This window comes from Scylla paramamosain, chromosome 30 (assembly GCF_035594125.1).
Source record: "Scylla paramamosain isolate STU-SP2022 chromosome 30, ASM3559412v1, whole genome shotgun sequence".
NCBI classification, from domain to species: domain Eukaryota; kingdom Metazoa; phylum Arthropoda; class Malacostraca; order Decapoda; family Portunidae; genus Scylla; species Scylla paramamosain.
The window spans coordinates 14,762,618-14,789,665 of record NC_087180.1 but is presented as its reverse complement, the minus strand read 5'-3'; the positions used below and the strand labels follow the sequence as shown (position 1 = coordinate 14,789,665).

General features: G+C 38.5%; 1 protein-coding gene across 5 annotated transcripts in view; it reads left to right on the top strand.

Annotated features, from left to right (window-relative positions):
• Positions 1-27,048, top strand: part of LOC135115896 (ankyrin repeat and IBR domain-containing protein 1-like) — a 41,890-nt gene that overhangs the window by 3,742 nt on the left and 11,100 nt on the right. The window contains exons 1-19 of one of the 5 annotated variants that reach the window (XM_064033007.1): positions 1,868-2,754; positions 3,981-4,150; positions 4,507-4,628; positions 5,115-5,322; positions 5,869-6,048; positions 6,219-6,408; positions 6,910-7,133; positions 7,256-7,495; positions 7,735-7,907; positions 8,063-8,282; positions 8,664-8,798; positions 13,137-13,308; positions 15,640-15,782; positions 16,168-16,395; positions 18,722-18,847; positions 20,257-20,413; positions 20,836-21,021; positions 21,403-21,640; positions 21,848-25,905. In XM_064033007.1, coding sequence (XP_063889077.1) covers positions 4,085-4,150; positions 4,507-4,628; positions 5,115-5,322; positions 5,869-6,048; positions 6,219-6,408; positions 6,910-7,133; positions 7,256-7,495; positions 7,735-7,907; positions 8,063-8,282; positions 8,664-8,798; positions 13,137-13,308; positions 15,640-15,782; positions 16,168-16,395; positions 18,722-18,847; positions 20,257-20,413; positions 20,836-21,021; positions 21,403-21,640; positions 21,848-23,192 — 4,353 coding nt within the window. In that variant the 5' untranslated portion in view covers positions 1,868-2,754; positions 3,981-4,084 and the 3' untranslated portion in view covers positions 23,193-25,905. Of the gene's footprint in view, positions 1-1,867; positions 2,755-3,980; positions 4,151-4,506; positions 4,629-5,114; positions 5,323-5,868; positions 6,049-6,218; positions 6,409-6,909; positions 7,134-7,255; positions 7,496-7,734; positions 7,908-8,062; positions 8,283-8,663; positions 8,799-13,136; positions 13,309-15,639; positions 15,783-16,167; positions 16,396-18,721; positions 18,848-20,256; positions 20,414-20,835; positions 21,022-21,402; positions 21,641-21,847; positions 25,906-27,048 lie in introns of those variants that run through there. The other 4 variants (XM_064033008.1, XM_064033006.1, XR_010276092.1 and 1 more) reach the window with 4 other exon arrangements.

Genomic DNA, 27,048 nt, shown 5'->3' with positions numbered 1-27,048 from the left:
TGTTAGAATGGTACATGGTAATGGGAGAGGTAGTTGGAAATGGATTCTGTAGTCACTGTGTGTACAGTAAGTTTATTTAGAAGCCCAGCCCTCCACATCCTTCTCCAATTTCAGCTGATTGCGGCACTCTTGCCATTTTCTTGATTTTTTTATCTAAAATGTTTTCAATCACATTGTCAATAATACTTGGCCTAAGTAAATAAAAAAAAATGTCAATACTAAGACCATTCTAATATCAAGCTATTAACCCCCTAAGGAAATTGTAGAAACAAATTATACATTACTATTATATTTTTTAACATATTGCATTGATATGGCTGTCAGCACACCATGTCTCCAGGGACAGGACAACTAATAAGTACATGCATGAAGGTCTTGTCACTTCTCCAGTTTCAATTGTAGCATATATTTTAGGAACAGTCTCATTGTGAAGGGGCAGGGGTAAACTAGTGTATGCTGTTGTGCCTTGCTGTGGAAATATGTGGCCAGCTTTACTATGCCTAAGCTTTTGTGGTGTAATAGGGTGGTCCATGAGATGATCCTTTCCACCAGGGGCTGACTAGGCTAAGAGTGTGAATGATCTGAGTTTGAGTGCGGGATGTTTTCTCTGGACCATTCTGTGTGGGACTGCCAGCATGGTGTATAGATAAATACTGTAGATAAATAGATTTTGGACATGTTCATAAACCTTTTCAGTCATCATTGTCTTATGCTGATTTTCAAAAAAATATCTTAGGGAAAACAATAATAATATCAAAGTATGAGCCCATCAGAAAAATTGTGGAAGCACATATACATGTAATACCAACATTTTAAGCCAGGGATGAAAATAAATGACAGGTGAATCCTGATATTAGTTTTATGACCTTAATAAGGTGGCCTGGGAGCCAGATGTACAGTAATATATGGTACATGGTCGAATTTTAGTTAATCACTGGAAAGGCATGGACTTGATGGGTGCCACACTGTACAAACACCTTACAACTATATCTCCATTCTATTATTTTCTTTAGAATATTTTAGATGAAAATGGCAACATCTGGCATCCCCTTTGCATGTATACCTCTCTTTTGTCTTGGAATAAGCCTGAAAAATTTTCTCAATTTTATTGAGTAAAGAAACATAAGGAAGCCCAAAGAGAGCAGAGAATGCCAGAGAAAGCCTAAAGAGGAAGAGAGAGGGGAAGGAGGAGGAGGAAGCGAGGAGGAGAGATAAGACACCTGACACCACCACCACCGCCGCTGCCACCTGCTGCCACCTGCATGCCTCCAAAAGATCAGGCCACTTCCAGTGCCAAACACAGGAAAACTCCTCTACTTATAAATTATTCAAGTGATCTAATTCAAGTAAAACAGTCATGAACAAGGAACATGGAATAATAAAGAAGAGTTACCTTCAAGATGTTTTTTTCTGTGTTCAAGTGTGAAATGTGTTTTGGTAATTTGAAAACTAACTTCATTAAAAAAAATTCTGGACTATAAGATTAATGTTGAATGTGAGGATTGTGAGAATAAAGTTATTCAGTCAGATGTGAAAGACACACCAGTAACAAAAATGATGGTATATAGCACCATGGATGTAGGTATTAGACATACAGGTATGCACAAAATGTTAGGGACTATGAGCATGAAACCCCTATGAAAGAAGTATCATCAGTCAGTGGTTTTTGATGCTGCTAAAGAAAGAGTAGCTGGTGTTTTAGCCACTAGTATTAATGCTGCAAAGGAACACTATTCTGAAAAGGATGGAGTGTGTGATATGGTAGTGAGTTTTGATGGTTCATGGCAAAAACGAGGTGACACAAGCAATCTTGCAATTGGTGGCGTAAATTAAGCAAAAACAGGTTTAGTGCTTGATTATGAGACAGTGAGCAAATATTGTGAAAGATGCATAAAGAAGAACACTTTATTGCAAGAGAAAAATAACTAAAAAGGAGTTTGATCAGTGGTTTCTAGATCACCAAAGAAATTGCCAGAAAACTTTGAGAGTAGTTCTTGGTCACTGGAAACTGCAGTAGCAAAGAGACTGTTTGGCAGAAGTTTGGATAACAATGTAAGGTATACCACATTCATAAATGATGGTGATAGCTCTGCATATGATGCTGTCTGCAGTGAAAACAATGATAAAGGACCATATGAGGGAGTGAAAGTTGAGAAAGGTGAATGTATCAACCATGTATTGAAGAGATTGGGGACAGCACTGAGAAAACTCAGAAAACAATTGGTAACAGAAAAGAAAATTAAAAGTGGTAAAATGCAAAAAATGAAGATGTTAGGGAAAGGGAAATTGACTGATCATGTTATTCAGCAGCTACAAAGGTATTTCAGCATCATGTTGGAAGGACTGTGGAAGGTTTACACAATGACATCATTTCAACCTTCCTACACTGCTTCTCATCTGATGAAAACCCACAACATTACTTGTGCCCAATGACGAGTGACAGCTGATGCTTTTATCAGTGAGCAATTGCTGGCAGGGAACCACCACCATCCCACAACACAATGAGAGTGAAGTTCCAGCTGCTAAGCAACCTCTGTCAAAAAATTTGGGGCAAGTACAAAAGACTAACTTCAGATAAGATCCTGTCTGCATGTTTGTTGGAAAAAACACGAAACCCCCAACAAGCATTTACATTCAAGAGTGTCATCAAAAACATCCTTTACTTCACTGCTGCAATGGCTGTACTGGACTATAATGTTGGCTACAAGGAAGGAGACATTCTTCCAATTCTGGGATCGCCACTCACACATATCTGTGAGTTGACCCTAGATGGAAAAGACAGAGCATGAGAGTGGATAAGGCATTGGAGAAAACATATGGCAGTGAAGGATGATGGGGGAGACTACATGGCTTTAATGGGGGAGACTATGTGGTTTTAATTAATGTGGACTTTAAAAATGGCCTCTCCTGAAAGGTTTACTTTATTATACTTTAGTGAAGCACAACTCGCTTATTTTTCATTCAGTTTGCGTTTTTTTTTTTTTTTCTTTTGATGGGAATGTTCTGATCTTTATTTTGTAAAAGAAAACAAAAGGGATTTGTACCTGGTGATTTTGTATAATTTTCCCTCCATTTTTCCACTAATTTCACAGTATTTGAAAATGAAATTCATGATAAATTTAGAAGTGAGAGATAAAAGAAAATTACTTTAATGAAGTTGTTAACAGTGGTCTTATCTTATGTACAAGACCCAGACAAAAGGGTTTGTAAAGGTTCGCTGGAACCATAATTATTAATTATACCTATATTTATATATAGTTATCTTCACAACACCAAAGGTATGCATCAGAATGAAAAAAAATATGTGTGGATTACACAATACTAGAAAGGTAAATTGTAACAGAAGAATACCATGGAAGTTTAAAAAATTCTAGTATCACCAACATCTACGAGTATAAGAGGTGCTGACGGGCTTGAGAAGTGGCAGCAAGAACATTACGAATGTACTAATGAATGGAGGGAAGATACTTGTGGTGACTATATTGTTCATTATATTAAAATTTTACTGCATGTGAAGTAAAGGAATCACACACCAGGGGTGATATCAGAGAGTTTATGAATACACAAGTTAAGGATAAAGATTATGGGGGTGGAGGCATAGTTACAGGAAAAATGGGAAGTCTCAAAGAAAGGATGACTTGAAGGTACTAATAAAGCTTGTGGCTTGACAATAGGACCAGTAGATATAAAACTTGATGCTAGTGAGGTGTGGCTTTCCAAGAAAGCTGTGTGATGCATTTAGGAGTCCTGAAAATACTTGACTGCCAGATAGAACTAAGGAATCAGTGTACATAACAGAGAGAGAGAGAGAGAGAGAGAGAGAGAGAGAGAGAGAGAGAGAGAGAGAGAGAGAGGTCTAAACCAAACTAGAAAGCCAGATTAACAGGTGGATGACATGTGAGTGATTGTTCTGCTTAACAACAGTTGAGAAATTTGTGGACTATATAATGAAGTGAAATGCTCACTTGTTATGCTTGCAGTGGGCAGGAGAGGGATGCAGGCAGACTTCAGAAGACTGTGACTGCAGTGGTGTGCTTGCAAAGGCTCAAGGCAAGCATAGAGACTGCCCTTGGCACAGAAGAGAATGGGAAGTGCCTCGTCCAAGTTCAAAAAATATCTTCAACATGGCGACGAATTTGCTGCAATGCAGGTATGACATACATTTTTTCTTATATTTTCCTTCCTTACTATTCCCAGTTTACATAGTTATTGCATTTACACTTTTTTTTTGTACACTATACAGATAATGTTCATTTAAAGTTCAGAGAATATTTCTGTTTAGGCTATCTGATTGAAGATCCTCTTTTTTATGTTTTCCCATTAAATCCAGCTCCTATTTTAAGTAGTATATGTTTAATGCCATACAGGGAACTGGTCATTAGGAATATGAATGAAAGTATAGATTTACTGTGGTCAGGTTCCCTAGTTTTTCTCTGAAAAATTTCCATTCTTAGATATAGCTTAAAGTATTAAGTACTCTGTATAAACTGCTTTTCCTTTCCTTAGGTGTTCCAAAGCTCTCCTGAACTCCGCTCCAATCTTGATCCAAGTGCAAGCTATGGAGAGTCCCACAGCCACAACACTCCCCTGCATTATGCTGCCAAGCATGGCATGAAACATTTACTGAGGTCAGGAAACAAGAGCATGATGCCAAAAAGGTTTATTATGAGCTAGATTGTGCTTAAAGGAGAGGTGTGAAGAGTTAGATCACTAGATTATGTGTTAGTTTCTATTCTTTCCTCTTAAATGCTATACAACAGTGTACCTTTACTTAGAAAATATTAAGTGTTCTTTAAAGTGATTTCCATAGATAATGTAAGTGAATAAATAAAAAAAAATGGTCCACTATTTCACATATGTTCATGCAGAATGGCTGAATAGGAAAGAGATGCCAAATCAGAGAGAGAGGAGAGAGCTTTGCTAGCTGACTTTATTGTTACTTCTGAAGGAAGAATACTCTTATCCACTGACTAGGTTAAAGGTTATACCTTATTCATTGTTAAATCAGGTGGTTGTAGTGCCTCTGTGGCCGTGAAGTACATACTTTATTATTAAATACTTTATGTTCTCCTTTTTAAGTCAGTGTCACTATAGTAATTTCTTATCTCTATCAGGACTTTCCTTAGTGACCTTGGAGGAAACCCAAACAAGAAAAATGCTGATGATGAAACAGCGGTTCACTGTGTTTGCCGCGTGGGGCAGGCCAAGTCCCCCTCAGCAGAGGACCGACGAGCAGCTTGCATTGTTATGATCCTTCAATGGCGGGGGCCATTGCTGCAAGATGGAGAGAAGGAGAGGGCTCAGCTCAATGCCCAAGACAAGGTATGTGTGTTTGTGTGTGTTTATGAATTGAATTGTATTTCCCTTCAAGTTTACAGGATTTGAGCTGTATTTGTGTTGCTTTGTTTCCATATCAGTGTTGATCTAATTCAGTTTTTAATTCATGGATGCACTTTGGTTATTCCACTTTCACCATCATACTATTGCCACTCTTCATGGCAATTATTTGTCTGTCTTCATTTGTATTCTCATGTTTTCCAAATTCTCAATAAATGATCTCTGTCTGCATTTTAGTTTCCTTACAAAAAAAGTCATGCTAATTTCTTCTCATGCCTTTCATAATACAAAAGCCTCATGCTTTTGTAGTCTTTTCTTAAGGCAGTCTTTTAATGTTCAGTATCATCTTTGTACACATTATGTATAACTTCTCTATAATGTTTATGTGTTTTCAATAAGACTGCTATTCCATGACTGTGTACTCCTGTCTTAATGAAATATTAAACTCTATGCTCTCTTGGTAATGTATCCTCGCTGTATCCTCATTTCATCATCATCATCATTATCATCAATTTTTATTCCTTTTTACAGAAAGGGAACACTGCCCTTCATTACGCTTCAGCCTCAGGGCTACAGAAATGTGTGGAGCTCTTGGTGGCTCAAGGAGCGGGACTCTTCCTTGAGAACCGTGACCGTCTCACCCCATGTGACTTGGCTGTCCGGCTTGCCCACCATGATGTGGCCACCTATCTTGAATCACGCATGGTTTTTGTAAGTATTGTGGGATAATTTAAATCTTTGTCCATTTTCCACACATTTTTTATAGCATTTTAATTTATGTGAATCTCTTTACTTTTGAAGGCTGACATCTTAAACCTTTGTCTATTTCCTCCACATTTTTTGTAGCATTTTAACTCATGTGAATCTCTTTACTCCTTAAGGCTGACAGCTGTGATGGCATCAATGAGAGTGAGTTGATTGGCCATGAGGGAGAGGCAGAAGGAGACAATGAAGTCTACTCAGGTTTACGTGCTCAGGACCTTCAAGAGGCCAAAGATCAACTGTTGGTGGAGACAGCAGATATGCTTCACATCCCTCTCTTCACTGCTGAGGCTCTGCTGCGAGACAATGGTGTGTGTGTGTGTGTGTGTGTGTGTGTGTGTGTGTGTGTGTGTGTGTGTGTGTGTGTGTGTGTGTGTGTGTGTGTGTGTGTGTGTGCATTTACCTAATTACATCTGATAGTTGTAATTTAGTCAAACTCATATTTTTCTGTCTTCATATTTACTTTTTTTCTGAGTTAGAAAAATTATGGATGTCCCTGCTCTCTGTTATTAGTCATTAGTTATTATTTGTCTTGAGGAATCTACATTTCTTAATGCCTGACTGTTATTATTATTCCTCTTGAGGAATCTACATTTCATAATGCTTGTACTATTTTGTAATTTTCATTTATGCTCATGTCTTCTCATTCTTGAAAAATTCCTTATTAGCTGGTCTTCTTACTTGTAACTCCTGCAATTTACATACTTATTTTCAATATGGTATTCACTGTATATTTCTAAGTATTTCTCATTTTAAGTTAACTGGTGTGTGATCTATTAGTCCTTATATCTAAATGTCATCCCTTTCTAGAATGGTCCAAGGCTTTACTGCTGGAGAAGTGGATGACCAATGCTGTACAGTGCTGTGAAGAGGCTGGCATTGCTCCTCCTGCCTCTGCACTCCAGCTTGTAGCCTGTTCTCCCCCTCTTCTCACTCCTTCACCACCAAGCTCCATCATCACTCCACCTCCTCCCCCACACATCCCTGGGGGAGTGGTGGAGCAGGATGAGGTGGGAAGGGATGTGAAAAATCTGGTGGGTTTTGTGTTGATCTTATTTTTTGCAGTGATGAGCCATATGGATGTGGGTTGTGTAATGATTTTACTGTGAAGGATGAATATGATCTGTGTGCTATGTTATTCTGTTTATACTGACAGTGTGAGATCTGCTATGGAGAGATGAGAAGTTGGGAGCTGCAAGAGCATGGAGGTGCTAGCTGCAAACACCAGTTCTGTGCTACCTGCTGGGAGAGCTACCTCAGCCTCAAGATCCAGGAAGGCGGTGCACACCATATCCTCTGCCCCGCTGTGCGCTGCAACATTCTTGTTGATGTTGATTTTATTGAGAAAATGGTTAGCCCAGAGATAGCACGAAAGTACCTGCAATTTGATATCCAGGTTAGAATTCTTTCCTAATTAATTATTTATATTTTTATATTTAGGTATATACTGTACTTGACAATAGATTAAGTCCACATGAACTTCTATAAACTTCAGTCAGTACATACACTATCATGGTATCTGGCTGGATTCACTATGATGAGATTTCATTGTATGTCTGGCAAGGTCTTGTTTGTTCACTCATATAAAAACTCTCTATTGCTCCCTGCTAGGCTACTAAGGTATTGTGTTTACAGGCATTTGTAGAAAGGAACAAGACAATCAAATGGTGTCCACTTCCTGGCTGTGGCCGGGCTGTCAAGTTTCCAGAAGCTGAGCTTGAAACACAACCATTCTACTTCCCAAACACAAAGCCACCACCCAAGACATCTCATGCTGTTGACTGTGGAAATGGACATTTTTTCTGCTGGTAGGCACAGAAACTTCATGTTATTTATAAATATAATCATGATGAATTAGCCCTGCCGCATTTCATCTTCATAATTTACAGAGTAAGAAAGATTGAGATTAATTATAGTCTTTGCAAGCCTAATTGTGCTGTAACTAACTGTCTTTTGTCATTAGGGAATGTCTTGGTGAAGCTCATTCACCCTCTGGATGTGAGCAGTGGGTGGAATGGCAAAGCAAAGTGGCAGAGGTAAAACCTGAGGAATTGCGCATTAGCTCAGGAGAGACAGAAGATGCAGCAAATTTTCTCTGGTTGGTGACCAACTCTAAGCCTTGCCCCAACTGCAAGAGTCCTATCCAGAAGAATGAGGGATGCAACCATATGAAATGTTCTAAGGTAATATTGATCAACAGAAGTTGTAGTCATTGGAAGTAGCAGCATTAATAGTAAGTAGTGATTATAACATTAATAGCACTGACATCCTTCAAAGAATGTTAATGGTAGTGTAGTATAGCTAACCCAGAAGATGGGAGAGAGGTAGCAAAGTAGCATTGTCATTTCTCTAGTCAGTTTGGTGGAAGTTGAAATGAGCAAACTGGGTGAGCCTTTGCTAGTTTATAAGCTGAACATTAACTGATTACTTTTTATATTCACAACTCATTGATTTTTATTATTTTTGTTTTATATTGAATGTTTTGTCATATTTCATAAATACTAACAAGCATTGATGATAAAATTCAGATCTTTCTTAAACAAGGAAATTATTTTTTTTTTCAGTGCAAGTTTGATTTCTGCTGGGTGTGCTTGGAGAGCTGGAAGAAACATTCCTCTGCCACAGGGGGTTACTTCCGCTGCAACAGATTTGATGCACAGAGCAAGGCAGATGAGAAACTAGGCGTGATGCTCTCAGAAGTGAGTGTAGTACTGCAACTTTTGCTGTTGTTGCTGCTGCTGGTGCTACCACTTCTGCCACTATTTGTCACTGCTACTGTTGCTGCCAGTACCTTGCTGTGCTCCATCAGTGCTGCTTCACCTTGACTTTTTTATCCTTCCTCTTGCAGAACATGTTTTAAATATTTTTTTCACTTGTCTTTTACCGTTAAGTTTACATACACAGTGGAATTTCATAATTGATGAGCAACTCATCCTGGAGATTTGTTGTCTAGTGCAAATTTCGTTTATTTCAGATTATTATTTACAATTTTCACAGGTATCACTAGTAACTATTATCATAAATGTGAAAATTATGCACTTATGTAGGCTGACTCTCTCTTCCCAAAAACTAACCTTATGATGTCCCTTTAAAAATTTATAATGCTATGTATAATTCTGATACATCACTAATTTTCATCAGTGTAACTATAGCTTATTAATGGTGCAGATCTGTTTAGGACAGTGGGTGACTGGTATTTATAACAGGAAGAGTAAGTGCCCTCTTTGAAACACCACATTTTCAGCTCTGCCACAAAATATTGCTGAGGTGTCCCAGACATACTATGACATAACCTACCACAAGGCTCTTATTGCATTGACTGCACTACAGTAGTCATGATTACAGAGCACCTTAGTGTGTCATGTCTGTTCATAACTAAACAGAGATACTAAGGTTATATAAAAAAAAAATATATTGATAAAATGGACAATACATGCAGATCTTATATTGAAGAAGCATTTTCTTATTATGTTAGAGCATTGTTTTTTCTTATCATCAGCACAATTCAACACATGTGCAGGACACTGGCATGTGAGACAGTCTGAATGAATCCATTGATGGAGAGACAGAACCTGCTTGCCACACACTTTGTGGAACATAGTTTGAGGCCTTTTTTCTTGTTGGAGTTGCCTTAACCATTTCTCCATATTTTCTTATACTTGTGAAAAATCAAATGCTTTTATATACATCATTTATCAGAATGCAGGTCATACTGTGACCCAGATTTAGAATCAGTTCCTCTCTGATTTGGCTTTGCAAAGATAGATTGTGCAGATTTGTTTTCAGATCAAAACAATAACATTGGGGCTCTGCGCTTCATGCCTTGGCTACTTTTATATCTAGCCTTTCAAAGCGAAGCTTTCTTGCCTGATATTCAACTTTTTTTTTTTTTTTTTTATGTAATTGTATGATAGCTGCGAAAGTTTATTATTCTTATCTTCTCTCTAAAAGCTTGGTGCTGCCTGCGAGTGATCACGTTTTTGTTCCTCAAATTCAAATTCTACTGTGCTTCTTCAAAGGAAGTTTATGGCATTCTATATATATATATATATATATATATATATATATATATATATATATATATATATATATATATATATATATATATATATATATATATATATATATATATATATATATATATATATATATATATATATATATATATATATGGCAAGGCTGCCACATAGGACTACTGCATCTCAGAAGGAAGGTAGCCAGATGGTATTGCCAGATTGGTTCTGCCTTAATGTACTTTTTGGGTGGTTCAGACAGATTAGGTGTGATCTGAATGTAAATACAATAAGGACCTGAGCTGCATGCATTGTGATTTTTATCTGGATCCAGCATATCATTGTAAATAGAAGAGGCTTATAATACTATTATCATCATTATCATCATCATCATCATCATCTTCATCACCACTATTATTTTGAATTACAGTAAAACCTCCATAAGTTGGATAATGGGGCTCAGTCTTTGCTGACTTGTCAAAGTTCTAACATGTGAGATAACACTGAAAACCTTTGGAAACCTGTCCTGCAGGACCAGGGTTTTCAGTTTCATTCTGTTATTCCCTCTAGAGCCTCCCCTTCCACCTTGCTCTAAGGACATGATGCTAAGAAGAGTTGCAACTTCTGATTCTAGTTGAAGGTCTGGAGATTTAGCAATAATTGGCCTTTTGGAGAATTAAAAAAGAATTAAATATGTTGGTTCCTTGACAACCAACATGGAATTCCAACATATAGAATGCTGACTTATGGAGGCTTTGCTGTGAAAGTTTCATGTTTATATGGAGAAGCGTATTCCTGTTTACAGCAGCTTGCCAAGCTGTATAGTCATTATAAACTGTACGTCTCAAGTCCCTTGCTTTGAAAGTTTCTCATGACTTCATCTCACATTTTCTTTGGTCTATATGCTTATATCCTTTCCACTTCAAAATGTTAAAGATTCATCACCCAGTCTTCTCATTCTTTCTCTCCATATGGCTAAACTAACACTGCCTATTTTCACTATTTCACCCAGTTCCAATTCTGAGCTCCTCTCTTATAAACATTGCATACCGACACCACTATGCTCTTTTCAGTATGCATATTATTAGTATAATAGGTTGAATCTATAAAAAGTTCATAAATTTTGGTCATCTGTGATAGCCAGTTCTTGTTTTAACCAACAAGTCTTTATTTCTCAGATTATTTATCACTCTTAGATCATTAATTATTGCAGTGTATAATTTGTCTATTTATTTTTTAAATCACTTGCAAATATTTGCATAGCAATCCAACTAATTTCTTCACTCATCAGGCAGTACAGTATAAACTTAGGCATATACTATATTTGACAGTTGATATATATATGTAATATATATATATATATATATATATATATATATATATATATATATATATATATATATATATATATATATATATATATATATATATATATATATATATATATATATATATCATTTGATCAAAATTTTTGACAACTCAGTGAGGCATGTCCCATGGAATTGGTCACATACAGTTTGGTATGGTGAGCATATGCTTTGTAATCAATAGAAATTGAAATATCTCATAAACTAAATGCTGAATTTCTGATAGTCTTACTAGTCTTATTGTTCACTGGAAAATGATGTGCAAACCAGACTTGAGCCAAGAGACCTGTATTCATAATTTGTACAGGCTCATTGTTTGTAGCACAAAACAAATTGGGAAGTGAAAAGCAGTGGGCAAAAAAGTGTCATCAGTGTCAAACTGGTTTTTGCTCATTGAAAACAGACAAAACCAGAAAATTTTGCAAAAAGACATTAAATGTTATCAAAAGACAGCTGATGTGTCACTTCATGAATACAGTGCATAACATTAAACAAAACAACAAGATCTCCCACAAAATGACTCATGTAGAAGTGTTTTTTGTTATATTCATAGTAACTTGGACTTATCATCACTTATGTTGCAAGAAAGCCTTTTTCAGCAGATGGTCACAAATTGTGTTGTATTTGCTAAGAATTGTTTGTTGTGGCCACTGAATAAGGTTTGTAGTATTCTGTGATCAGATAAGAGTATTTTACTGTCATGAGGACACCTCACAGATGTTTTTTGTAGACCAAGATGTCCAGAGACTTGGACACCAAATAGGTCACAGCAGCCAAGAGTGCATGATGTAGAAATGAGTGCCAAGGTGGGAGGATGAGGCAGTGAATGAGAGATGTGGTATGAACATCAATGCAAGTGGAGTGTAGGATGAAGTAGTGAAATATGTGAAAATGAAACACACTAAGAAGTTCTGGCCATACTGAGAGATTGATGAGTGAATAGTTTGCTGAGAATGTGAATGAGTGAAACTGAAAGTGCTAATAGGAGAAGAAGGTTATTTGGAAAGTGGAAAGATATTGTAAGAAGTATTGTACTTCTGTGAAAGTGGTATGAGGAGGGACTGCATGCTTGACCAAGGAAGAAGGGAATGTTTGGATAGGGAGAGTGGAAATGGAACTACATGAGTGCAGCTCAGGTTTTTGTATGTATGTGTAATACACACACACACACACACACACATGTATATGGAATAGTATTGGTGAACTCTTTTTTACTAAGGGATTTTTAACTAATAAAGACCCCTGCTGTGTAAAAAAAAAAAAGATTCGAGACTTAAGAGGCACCATTTTCATTTTCTGGTCATGACATGCAGCAGATAAGTCATATGTGAGAGTCCACTTATATCCACAGATTCATACATTAATTTATAAATAGAGGTATAAACCTGCTCTTCCTTCTGCTCCTCCTCCTCCTCCTCCTCCTCCTCCTCCTTCTCCTCCTCCTCCTCCTCCTCCTCCTCCTCCTCCTCCTCCTCCTCCTCCTCCTCCTCCTCCTCCTCCTAATCCTCCTTCTCCTCCTCCTCCTCCTCCTCCTCCTCCTCCTCCTCCTCCTCCTCCTCCTCCTCCTCCTCCTCCTCCTCCTCCTCGTGCTCCCATAGCATCCCAGCTCAACCCTCACCCACCACTACTTAGCGCTCCACTGGTCTTGTTCCGGCAGGCCACCATGCGCAACCACCAAATGCAAGAGCTAAACCGCTTCATCCATTATTACACGCGCTTTAAGAACCACCAGAATTCGCTTAAAATGGAGGAACCTCTTCTTAAAAGTGCCAGGGACAAGATGGAAGTATTGGCGACCTCACTGCCCTCTCAGGAACAGCAAGGACAAGGCAGGTCATGGGAGGTCATGGCTGGAAGAATGAGAGAGAGAGAGAGAGAGAGAGAGAGAGAGAGAGAGAGAGAGAGAGAGAGAGAGAGAGAGAGAGAGAGAGAGAGAGAGAGATACTGCAACAGAACTCATGCAAACCCATGCACAGTAATATTTCAGAATAATACTTGGTGAATTAATTGCATAAATCTTTAATAAGAACCATAAAGACTGTTATATAAAATTTTAATCTCACTAAAAGATTTCTATATGTTTTAATTTAACAATCTTGTGTGTGTTGCTTTGTTAAATTGGTAGCAAGTTTTTTGGTAGTAAGAGACATCCATGTTACTCGATTCATCTTCAGGTTCTCCCACATTCTTCCATTCCTTTCCAGCCCTTTCATCATGTTTTAATTTTCTCATTACTTTCTTTAAGTCGTTATTACTTTATTACTCATGACAAATTTGGTTCAGCCATCATCCCAGTCATTTCCCACTACTCTCTATGCCCTAAGTAATACATATGTCATTCTCCTATATTGTAGATTTTATGTTTATTCTATCTCTGCATGTAGGGAATGGTTGTTACTGATTTTGTAATATTTTCATCATCCTCTTTTCTATAATATTTGCTTACAGAATCACCCTTCTGTTTACTTGGGTACAAAATTGATTAGAGGTAGAGGCTTAATGACATCATAATGCATATATACTCTATACTATTATTTAGATTTGGTGCTTTTGTTTCTTGTCTTTAAATATTGACATTGATTTTCCTCACTGTAAGAACTGTTCGCCAATCATACATTGAATATCCTAATATGCTTAACTTTTTTTTTTTATAAGTAGTGTTGATAAGAATTTTTTTTTGTTTTTGTTTTATTCTTCACTTCCCTACACAGCAGCAATTTTTTTTTTTAGTTTCTTGCTTTGTATCATAATTGCCTTCACTTCTGAAAAAAATGCAACTTATGGTTTATATATCATTATCTTTTGTGGTGTTTATTCTTCATGAGTATTATTATTTTTTATCATGTTAACTCTTCTGCCACATCCTATGCTTTTCATTTCCACCTCACATCTGTATAAGAATTTCTAACACTTGTGCCTATTTCCAGATTAATATAAAATTAATGACATTTCTGTTGAGCCTCTGGAATACTGGAACAAGTTTCTGCTTCTTTCTTCCATCCTTAAATTCAACTTTAGAGAGAGAAAAAAGGATGTCAGTTTTAAATTGCAGGATATTTAGCATTTGCTTAACTGTTTTAGCACCAGTTACTTACTTGTGTGCTGGTAATGGCTATTCAACAATCCTCTAAGAACTTGGGAGTAAATTTTCAGGTGATAATTTTTTTATAGTAATGAAGAATATATTAACAGTTGTTGAAGAACTTGTTTTCCTGGCATCATGCACACACACACACACACACACACACACACACACACACACACACACACACACACACACTATATATATATATATATATATATATATATATATATATATATATATATATATATATATATATATATATATATATATATATATATATATATATATATATATATATATATATATATATATATATATATATACAAATAAAATCAATTTTTCCCTGCTTCAAAATTGTGGATAACAAAGCAGGTAAAGTGAAATATGTGTGATTGTATTACAGTGTATAAGTGTGGACTGTGTACACAGCTTACTGTAGAGGAATAATGTAAGCATAAGATGCACATTTATATAATTATTGTTCATGTCATTTTTGTTGGTCTTTCCCACACATTGGGACCAGTGCTATTGGCCATGACCAAGGGAAGTGCTCATGTACACAGATGTACCTTGTTTTGTTTAAGTGGTTTCTTTAGACTCTTGATGGGTGGTATTTTGTCAAGCTTTGTATAGATGAAGCAAGGCAGATAATGAGTGACAGGTAAGAAGCATCTGTTACTCAGTATTTGTTATAAAATGGTAATTATTATAATGATCATCCAAGCAAAACTGCTAGTACTTTTAATGAACACCTCTTTTCTCATCAGTTGTTTAATGGTCACCACCTGTATTTATGAATTTTATATTTGTAAAAGCCCTTGGCTTCCTTGCCTAGTTCAAATAAGATGATTCCACACTCTGTTCCCATAAACCATAAACAACTGTTGATGTGTTTACACACACACACACACACACACACACACACACACACACACACACACACACACACACACACACACACACACACACACACACACACACACACACACACACACACACACACACACACCAAAACTCCCCAGCAGCTAACTAATATTTTTTCCATCCCTTGCATCCTTCCTTTCCTTCCCCTCAGCCTCAGTAGAGAAGGGAACACGCTTTGTAGAGGAAGGGGTGAAAGAACTACTAAAGGCACGCCGAGTCCTTTGTGGCTCATATGTGTATGGCTACTATTTGGAAGACAATGGCTATAACAAGACCATCTTTGAGTATATGCAGGTAAGACTTGTTATTTTGAATGTTCAGGTTAGTGCAGCAAATACTAAATCGTTAAGAATCTATGTACATGTACAGAGAGTAGTATTGGTCCTTTGATATATACATATATATATATATATATATATATATATATATATATATATATATATATATATATATATATATATATATAGAGAGAGAGAGAGAGAGAGAGAGAGAGAGAGAGAGAGAGAGAGAGAGAGAGAGAGAGAGAGAGAGAGAGAGAGAGAGAGAGAGAGAGAGAGAGAGTCCTTAAATTCTTTGCCAACAGTATTAAACAATTGATGAACAGTAATCACGTGACAGATTCCTGAGTACTAAACTAAACAGAAATACAATTGCTTCAATACTACCTCATCTACCACAGAATGAACTGGAAGAGGTGACAGAAAAGCTGTCAGAGATGGTGGCCCGACAGTACCTTGTGACTCCCCGCCGTCAGATCATTGCCACAACTCTGCTGGCACGACGGCGGCGGCACAAGTTTGTCAGGGCTGTAAGCAGGGGTCTCCTGCCACCAGAGACTCCTCCAGCCTTGCGTAGGGCTCGAAAGAGGAGGCTTCCTGGCTTGGTAGGAATGGATCCACCAGATGATGTGAGTATGATATTATTTGTCATTTTCAGGTTCCTTTATTTTTATTACATGTTGGTTTTGCTACTTATTTGTAAAACCCACACAAACAAGAAGCTTTTTGCTTCTTCTTCATCAGCTTTATTATCCTGGCTTTATATGACATTATTGTGACAAACAAGAAGCTACAGAGTGTTACTTGTGTAAACTCATTTTGATCTTAAGCTTTCTCCAAATTTTCTTGTTAAAATTGGTTAAGAGGAAGTATGTTTTCTTTTCTGGATTTATAAATTTCTCTGGATCCAAATGTATATATTACACACCATGCAGACTTTTTTTTGCAAGGATAAGTAGCTGTGATAAGGCACTCACATATACATTATGTGTATATGTGAGGCTTATGGACCTGATGTGGTCCCTCTTATTGTTCTCGAAACTGTGCCTCCGTGCTTGCACCTTGCCAAGTCAAACTCTTTCAGCTCTGTCTGTCAACATCTACCTTTCCTTCTTGCTGGAAGTTTGCCTACATTCAACCTGTTCCTAAAAAGGGTGACCGTTCTAATCCCTCAAACTACCGTCCTATTGCTTTAATTTCCTGCCTATCTAAAGTTTTTGAATCTATCCTCAACAGGAAGATTCTTAAACATCTATCACTTCACAACCTTCTATCTGATCGCCAGTATGGGTTCCGTCAAGGCTACTCTACTGGTGATCTTCTGGCTTTCCTTACTGAGTCTTGGTCATCCTCTTTTAGAGATTTTGGTGAAACTTTTGCTGTTGCCTTGGACATATCAAAAGCTTTTGATAGAGTCTGGCACAAAGCTTTGATTTCCAAACTACCCTCCTATGGTTTCTATCCTTCTCTCTGTAACTTCATCTCAAGTTTCCTTTCTGACCGTTCTATTGATGCTGTGGTAGACAGTCACTGTTCTTCTCCTAAATCTATTAACAGTGGTGTTCCTCAGGGTTCTGTCCTGTCACCCACTCTCTTCTTATTATTCATTAATGATCTTCTAAACCAAACTTCTTGTCCTATCCACTCCTACGCTGATGATACCACCCTGCACTTTTCCACGTCTTTTCATAGACGTCCAACCCTTCAGGAGGTAAACATTTCACGGAGGGAAGCCACAGAACGCTTGACTTCTGATCTTTCTAAAATTTCTGATTGGGGCAGAGCAAACTTGGTATTGTTCAGTGCCTCAAAAACTCAATTCCTCCATCTATCAACTCGACACAACCTTCCAAACAACTATCCCCTCTTCCTCAATGACACTCAACTGTCCCCCTCTTCTACACTGAACATCCTCGGTCTGTCCTTTACTTATAATCTGAACTGGAAACTTCACATCTCATCTCTAGCTAAAACAGCTTCTATGAAGTTAGGTGTTCTGAGACGTCTCCACCAGTTTTTCTCACCCCCTCCAGCTGCTAACTCTGTACAAGGGCCTTATCCATCCATGTATGGAGTATGCTTCACATGTCTGGGGGGGTTCCACTCATACTGCTCTTCTAGACAGGGTGGAATCAAAAGCTTTTCGTCTCATCAACTCCTCTCCTCTAACTGACTGTCTTCAGCCTCTCTCTCACTGCTGCATTGTTGCATATCTAGCTGTCTTCTACCACTATTTTCATGCTAACTGCTCTTCTGATCTTGCTAACTGCATGCCTCCCCTCCTCCCATGGCCTCGCTGCACAAGACTTTCTTCTTTCTCTCACCCCTATTCTGTCCATCTCTGTAACACAAGACTTAACCAGTATTCTCAATCATTCATCCCTTTCTCTGGTAAACTCTGGAACTCCCTGCCTGCTTCTGTATTTCCACCTTCCTATGACTTGAATTTTTCAAGAGGGAGGTTTCAAGACACTTATTCATCAATTTTTTGACCACTGCTTTGACCCTTTTATGGGACTGGCATTTCAGTGGACATATTTTTTATTAGATTTTTGTTGCCCTTGGCCAGTGTTCTTCCCACATAAAAAAGAAAAAAAAACAAACATTAACTTTAACTTAGGTACTCTGTAAGAAAAAAAACATATCCAAACCTCTAGAAGTGGGAGATCAATCATCTTCTACCACATTGTTCAAGGATCAGTTACATTCCACTGTCATGCCTAATAAAGGAGCTGATTTACCCATGTTATATTGTAATAGACCATCCAATAGACAGTAATAATCTCACATCTAAACAGGGAGTCAGACCAATTGGCACTTATCCAACCAGGGAGTCAGATCAGTTGGCACTTATTCAACCAGGTTGTCAGACCAGTTGGTACTGAACATCCCATAGAGCCTCTCAAAGGGTTAGAGTGTAAATTATTAAAGCAAAACAATCTTACTCCTTACCAGATGGAAAATGTAGAGGCAATGAGCCGAACACTTGATCCATCGCAACCATGGGTCAAGGACTCCCGTGGCTGCCACACTAACCTGGCGGCCCTCCTTGACTGGCCTGATTTGGACTCTGATGAAGAGGTGTGTGTGTGTGTGTGTGTGTGTGTGTGTGTGTGTGTGTGTGTGTGTGTGTGTGAGTGATAATAATAATAATAACAATAAACGGTTTATTCTTTAGGCAGTCAACAAACTGAAAATGTACATTGGGGGTGGGGGAATACTTGACATTAATCCTAAAGGTAAGTCAAATCTAGAAGAGACTATTGATTGATGGCTCGCACCATGGTGGGAATCGCACTGAGTCTGTACTGGTCCGTACGTGGCGCCTTTAGGGGCGTTATCTTATTGCGGTGTCTGGTGGCACGGGTAGGGCGAGGCGCGTCAGGCGGCAGCATGTTTCCGAGACGTGGATGATTCAGAAGTCCCCTTCCAAACTTCTGTGTGTGTGTGTGTGTGTGTGTGTGTGTGTGTGTGTGTGTGTGTGTGTGTGTGTGTGTGTGTGTGTGTGTGTGTGTGTGTGTGTGTCATTCACCTATGGTCATCTGCTGGTCACCCAGCCAGCCACTCCCCTACAGAAAGAGCCCAGAGCTCATAGTGATGATTTTTGGGTAGGACTGAGACCTGTCACACACCACACACTAGGACAAGGAGACCACATCACTTCGGGTTACATCCCATACCTACTTGCTGCTAGGTGAACAGGGGCTACACATTAAGAGGCTTGCCCATTTGCCTCACTGCTCCTGGGATTCAAACTCATTCTTACTTGGCTGTGAGCTGAGCTTGTTGACCACTACACTATGGTATACATACACACACACACACACACACACACACACACACATGTAGCATGTGTATATGTGTGTGTGTGTGTGTGTGTGTGTGTGTGTGTGTGTGTGTGTGTGTGTGTAAGAGAGAGAGAGAGAGAGAGAGAGAGAGAGAGAGAGAGAGAGAGAGAGAGAGAGAGAGAGAGAGAGAGAGAGAGAGAGAGAGAGAGAGAGAGAGAGAGAGAGAGAGAGAATATACATCAGCTTATCCATCCATGCACTTGGTCTCAACTATGACAATATATATATATATATATATATATATATATATATATATATATATATATATATATATATATATATATATATATATATATATATATATATATATATATATATATATATATATATATATATATATATATATATATATATATATATATATATATATATATAGACACACACACACACACACACACACACACACACACACACACACACAAAGAATACTTAGTAAGACAACTGTGAACTAAGTAACTTCAATGAAGGTATTGATCAGATATGTGTAATACAACACTGATGTTCACTAGATATGTACATTACAATCTGTAGCAACATAAATTTGTATTGTTCATCTGTTTATCAGTTCATCTATTTTGTCTTTTTTTTTGTCTATCTGTCAGTCTCACCATGTTACATTGAATCTTAATTTCACACCCTCAGGAAAGCAACCTGAACCAGGCTCTAACTCTCACACTGTTGGGCAAGTGCAATCGCAAGGCTTGCCCCCGACCACGGGCACGTAACCCTCGGACAGGTACCATTCATGACTACTGTTCCCTCCACTGTGCTCAACGTGCCAAGTACCTCCCAGAACAAGGTAGGTATTTGTGTAGGGTATTTTTATCTCTTCCCTTTTTTTTTTTTCATTTTCCCACACTACATCTGTCCTTCCTTTCCTCCTGCTTTGCAGTGTGCTCAGCACACTGGGTACTTCCCTATGACCACCCCCCAAAAAAAAAGCAGTGCAGGCTATTTTCATTCTATTCTTTTCTTACCTAGCTGCCTCTCTCTCTCTCTCTCTCTCTCTCTCTCTCTCTCTCTCTCTCTCTCTCTCTCTCTCTCTCTCTCTCTCTCTCTCTCTCTCTCTCTCTCTCTCTCTCTCTCTCTCTCTCTCTCTCTCTCTCTCTCTCTCTCTCTCTCTCTCTCTCTCTCTCTCTCTCTCTCTCTCTCTCTCTCTCTCTCTCTCTCTCTCTCTCTCTCTGTTCTTGACTACCATCTTCCTTCCTTACCTGTCACCAGGTGATGGAGAATCTTCATCCTCTTCGTCTTGGGAGGTATGTGACTCCAGCATGGAGCTCCTCATTGCCCTTGAGATGTCCCGCCTCCAGATGATAGAGGATGAGGCACGGCGGCGACTCTCCTGGCTCCAGGAGCATTCAAGGGAGCAAGGCTGGGATGGCTCGGGGGATACAAGGCCCCAGCAAGGTACTGTTTCCCCAGTAATGTAGTAGCCTTCAGCAGACAATAACCTACCTTTTCTCCCAACAAGGCAGTTATCCTCCAGTTACCCCCAGCCATTGCAGTGACTGCTGGTGATGACAATGATTTGTACTCCAACAACATGCTATTTCTATCCTGTTTCCCCACTAAAGCTTTTCACTGCTACAAAATTTTATCTTGTTACACAGAGGTACATTTCTCAGCTGTGAAGATGAAACATGTAGTGATATGAAACATACAAGCTTATAAGCATGAAGCAACATGCCATATTTTATTTACATATTTACATATTTTAAATGATTCAAAGATATCTGTTGAAAGTTGTAAGGCATCTGTTTTTTATACAAACTCTTCTGTCTCCCCCAGGGTGTGTGGAAGGACCTGTCTTACCAGGAACCAGTGTAGCCAACAGTAGCATCTTCAGTTATGAAGTTCCTTGTGGTAGCAGGAGTCAGAGTGGTGGGGGAGGAAGTAGTCACAGTGAAGCCTCAGCATGGATTCGCCCAGAACTAAGTGAAGGTGCCATTTCATATCAGCCTTCCAGTGCAGAGATAGCAGTGGATTACTTCTTAAAAAAACTAGCAAACAAAGAAATTAGCCAGAGGTGAGTTTTGCTTCATAATCTTTCTCATTGTAAGTATTGTTACTGTGACTGTCTTCTTGCCCAAAGCAATTGGTAGAGAAGAAATGTTATAGAAAATGAGTGTTGTTAAGAGTTGCTGATACTGAGTTGTTGCTCCAAAGGGCTATTGTAGGTTATGAATTGTAGCACTAATGTAGCTTGATATGGTGCTCTTCTATTCTCTGGCAGGAATCTCAATATAGAGAAGCGTTGGACAGAGAACAACAAGGTGGAGAAGGATCTGCTTTGTTTTCCTAAGACAACTGCTCCTGGAGAGATGGAAGATGGACTTTTTCAGTATGGTGACCTCCATGAAAATAGTCGCCTGCTTCCACCTCTTGATTTAAGACGTGACCTGAGACGATCACAATCCTTAGGTGATCTGAAAACGTGTGAGGAGTCATTGTGTCTTTTTGATGTTGACCATGCCCACCAAGATCATCCAGAGGAGAGCTTGCGTCGGCAGTTTGCAGCAGTGGCAGCAGCAGCTAGGGTCAGTATGGAAGATGAGGGAACTGAGAGTGGTGGGGATGTGGAAAATACTGACCCAGGTGGAGCATCAGAAATCATTGGGGACATGGATTCTCCACTAATGGACCTTGAGGTGCGGGGTATTCTGAGCCACCTGGAAGAGTCCTCAGATATTGGTGTAGGAGAGGGTAGTAGTGAAAAGGCTAGTCAGGAACCCTCATTTCAGCTAGTGGTGGATGAAGGAACAGACAAGGATGAGAGCAACTCAACAGAGCAGAGTAGCAGTGCTACTGCAGCCAACATTAAAGGCCTTCGTATTCACATCTCCCATTCAGCCAAGTTGGAGGGCCAGAGCTCTAATGAGTATGAGTCAGAAACAGGAATCCCCAATTCTCCAACACTCTACATTAGTGGTGTGTCCATTTGTCGTTCTCCTGAACCTCGCTCACCAAAGGTACACCACCGAGAAGCCCGCTCTCCCAGTCTTACCCTCCCTCTCTGTTGCACCCCAGAACCTCGTCTAAGGCTGGAAGGACGTCTGGACACCTCACCACTCCCAATATATAGCCGCTCCCGCTCTTCTTCCCTCGTGGTCCCAAGCTCCTCCAACTTATCTCCAAGAGTGTGTGCACGAGCAAGTGGTACATCCCTGCATCTTTCTTCCCTCTCCCTGCAAGCCACCAGGGCCACATCCCCGTTCCTCACTGGGGAGCTCAGGGTCTCCCGTTCAGCCTCGGAGCCTGAGAAAGGTCGCTTAGTGTTCCAATTCCCAAAATCTCCCACAGATGGGGCACTGAGTTCAGTGCTTCATGTAGAAGAGTCGAACCTCAGCTCTGATGACTTTCATGAAGCATTATTCCTTGGAAAATCCCCAAAGCCTGTTAAAAAGAAAAGATCAAAGAATGAGCGAAACAAGGGGGCCAAAGAGCGATCCAAGAGTGAAAAGGACGGCAAAGATAGAGGCAAGGGAAAGGACAAAGCTAAGGACAATGGAAAAGAGGGAAAAGAAAGAAAAGATAGCAAGGACAAGAGAAAAACTAAGGAGCTCACCTCCACTGTATGACTGGGAGAATACTCAGAAGCTTCATAGCAGTAACTCTTGCCTATGTTTGTTTTCTGATTTATTCTCTCAGGCTTACCAGTTACTTTTGAGAGAGAGAGAGAGAGAGAGAGAGAGAGAGAGAGAGAGAGAGAGAGAGAGAGAGAGAGAGAGAGAGAGAGAGAGAGAGAGAGAGAGAGAGAGAATTTATTTTCTTCAGTTTATATCTGAAATACAATAATTTTGAGTTCTAGATAAATAAAGGCCCTACTCACATTTTCGTGATGAAATGACAACCTAAGACATAAACAATGGCTAAAAATAGAAATTCAGGGAGCATGTATATTGCTCAGACATACATATGTAGTGTGTGTGTGTGTGTGTGTGTGTGTGTGTGTGTGTGTGTGTGTGTGTGTGTGTGTGTGTGTGTGTTTACCTAGTTGTAGGATACTTGATATGAGCATAGCTCATATTACTCTGTCCCCATATCTGTGTGTGTGTGTGTGTGTGTGTGTGTGTGTGTGTGTGTGTGTGTGTGTGTGTGTGTGTGTGTGTGTGTGTGTGTGTGTGTGCACACATACAAAATGGTATGTTTAGTATTTTTGGCGCAAAGTTTTCAACTGGAATTTTGTTATTAAGAATTGGAAGAGGAAATTTAGTATATATATATATATATATATATATATATATATATATATATATATATATATATATATATATATATATATATATATATATATATATATATATATATATTATTTATTTTTTTAAGTTTATCTAAGTTTATCACATTATTGCAACCTTCACCACTGCCTCTGCTCTGCTTATATTTTTCTATTCTTTTTTTTTCATTATACATTTGCACATTGTGCTCTGAATTACACATAACATGTCTCATGTTAATTTGTTTTATACTCTCTTCTCTTCCTGTGATATATAGTCACATTGTGTTGCTTTGGGTGTCCTCTTGGTTTGTTTGTTTTTTGTGTAAGTTCATATAAAGATTGTCTGTGATCACACCTCGATTGCTGTATTTTATATATGGCTGCCAGCTTTGTCAGTGTTTTGACCAAAAGCTATGGCAAGGGAGTGAATGGAGAGAGAGAGAGAGAGAGAGAGAGAGAGAGAGAGAGAGAGAGAGAGAGAGAGAGAGAGAGAGAGAGAGAGAGAGAGAGAGAGAGAGAGAGAGAGTTTATGTTCTTTTATAGATAGATATTTTATAAGACTTCAATATTCAAGGGGAATTTTCTGAGCATATGAAAGGGAGTTGACATCTGGAAGATTTGTGTTAGGCAGCATGAAAGGCATTGCATTTTCTGCCATACTTTTATCACTCTTGCTGCCTGCTCTGGGTCAGCCCAGTGCTGGACATAAACACTGTGACCAAAGACCAAATCACCCATTGGGGAACTTTTTGGATGCACAAACTTAAGTGGCTTAACTCTTTCAATTGCTGCATTTAGGTGTGTGTCAAATCTATCGTCTTTGGCAACCAGAGCCGCTCAGCAAACACTATTTTTTGTGATCTTTTAGCTTTGTGTAAGATGGGATTTATGGACTGCTTCACTTATATGAATTCCTCTAATGCCACATCTTTTGATCTCAGACTAACTGCACATTCTTTGAAAGTTACATTTCTAGTAAGGGAAATGAAATTCTTCTAATATCTTTCTGTGAATGGAATTTTTATGCTGTTTAGGAAAGGTATAGGGAAGAGGGCTCAGGAAGCAGTATTTATGTATAGGCAAACCAGGTTGCATTTTTGTGAGGTGTTTTGAGCGGGTCTGGATTGCATTGGCTTGATATCATTGTCTAGTAAGGTCTGTTCGTCATGCTACAGAGTGAGATGTCCTGAAGCTGTCGGACAGATTATATGTTTAGATTTATAGGTGTTGAAATTAAGGATCTTTATTTTGGTTTCCTTAAGGAAGGGAGGAAATATTTTTAGAAGTATGTGTCAAAAATTTTTATTTCCTTGATTGATAACTAAGTCTTTGAGTAAAGTTGCACATTAAGAACTGGATATATTTGCACATTGGAATGGAATGAGTGAAGCAATTTATTTATTAATTTTCATTCTTTTAAACACAATGTCACTTGGTATCACAGTGATTTATTGGTTGAATATAAATACATGAAATATGAAGAATGCTGTGTCGTGCTATCATGTTTGTGATGTAATGGCTTCTGCAGATAACTTTTTATGCATTTTTTATCCTCTTTGTTGAAAGGGTAGAATTTTGTCAAAAGCAAACATTAGGAGAATCTAGTTTAGAGGAGGAAGTGCCTGTGTTAAGGTTGATTTCTCCATGGAGGGAGATAGAAAGGTGTGCTGAGTTTCAGACTAATTTTTATTTCTCACACACTTGCCAGTTCCAAGCTTTTTTCATATTATATGCAGTATTATCACATGCTTCCTTTCCTGCCATCTATGAAATGGAACAGGAGGGAGGAAGATGTCAAACTCAATTGATTGGTGACAGGTTTTGGTGTTGCCAGTTGGTTGAGGTGTATTGTGTCACCTCAGTGTTTTCTTACATGAACCATAAATCTTGATGAACTACCACTAGCTTTGTATACCTTAGCCATATCATTGTGTGTGTGGGTACCATTCCTCTGTGCCTGTGTGTATGCATTTTAAAAGAGTGGTCTTATTTTTGTTCCATTTATGGGTATGAGGCAGAATTTTTCATGAGGAGAGTGCAGTGTGTTTCTTAATGAATTATTTTATGCTTAACTATTGTCTGTTTTTCCCAGCAGTAGCTGTCAGAAACTTCCTAATATAATTGAAGTACATATTGTTGTTTTGAGGATTATTCTTAACAAAGGTTAACCATGAAACAGTTGAAGGAAGTGAAAGCTATCAAGAAGTTATTATATTTTTGGAGATATTAGTAATTTGAATGAAAAATGAATGCATAATGGTAATAAGAAAATGATAGTGTTGTTGTTGCTGCTGCTGCTGCTACAACTACCTATTGCATATATCATGATCTGGATGTGAATTCAGATCCCTGGCAGTTCTGTCTTAGGAAAGCAACATGCAGCAGTTCGGTATATGCCACATCTGGATATTTCCTTCTATGTTCCTTAATACCTCAGGACCTTTCTGCAAAAGTGTTGGTTCACCATCTAATTTCCTAGGAGGAATTCCAAAGGAACAATTGCTTCCATGTGGAAAAAAACAGATTAGCAGACTTAAAACTACTCTTGATTTGCCAGTCATGCTGAACATTTGTTCTAGGTTACATTTGTGAGGACGGGAAGCAGGTGGGAGATGCCCCACCTTATATATAGAGAAATATGTCACATGTACATGGGATCTGTATTGTGTCTCAAGGACTGACTAGGCTATCCTCCTACTGGCTAGCTAATGGCAAACTGATTCTAATGAGTTTGATGAGATGAGAAGCATATGAAAATACAAATACTTGTACCTTATGGTGAAGAACAGCTGGATTTGAAAATGAAGTTCTCTTGGGGCTTCCAAAATCTTTCTGAAATTTAATATTACTGATGGCAAGATTGTTTACCATGGCAATAACTGAAAATCCTGCTGCCTTCATCTTCTCTGTGGTATGAAGAAGAACATCTTTGGCCATGTTGGCATCAAAGTCATAACATTAGAGCTGCTTCCACTGTGTTTTCAGTCTCCTGATTATGCAGTACATTACATGATGCTTATTCTCATAAATTTAAATTTTGTCATATGCCCATTCTTCATTAACATTAATCTCATAAAGATTTAAAGCACAAAGACATTCTATTTCAGTCATATAATGAAGTGTTATTTCAGCATGATGCTTCAGAGGCCTAAAATTTGATCCAGTAGGGACCAGTCTCTACTGCTATGATGATAAAAGAGGGAACAGCATTTTTT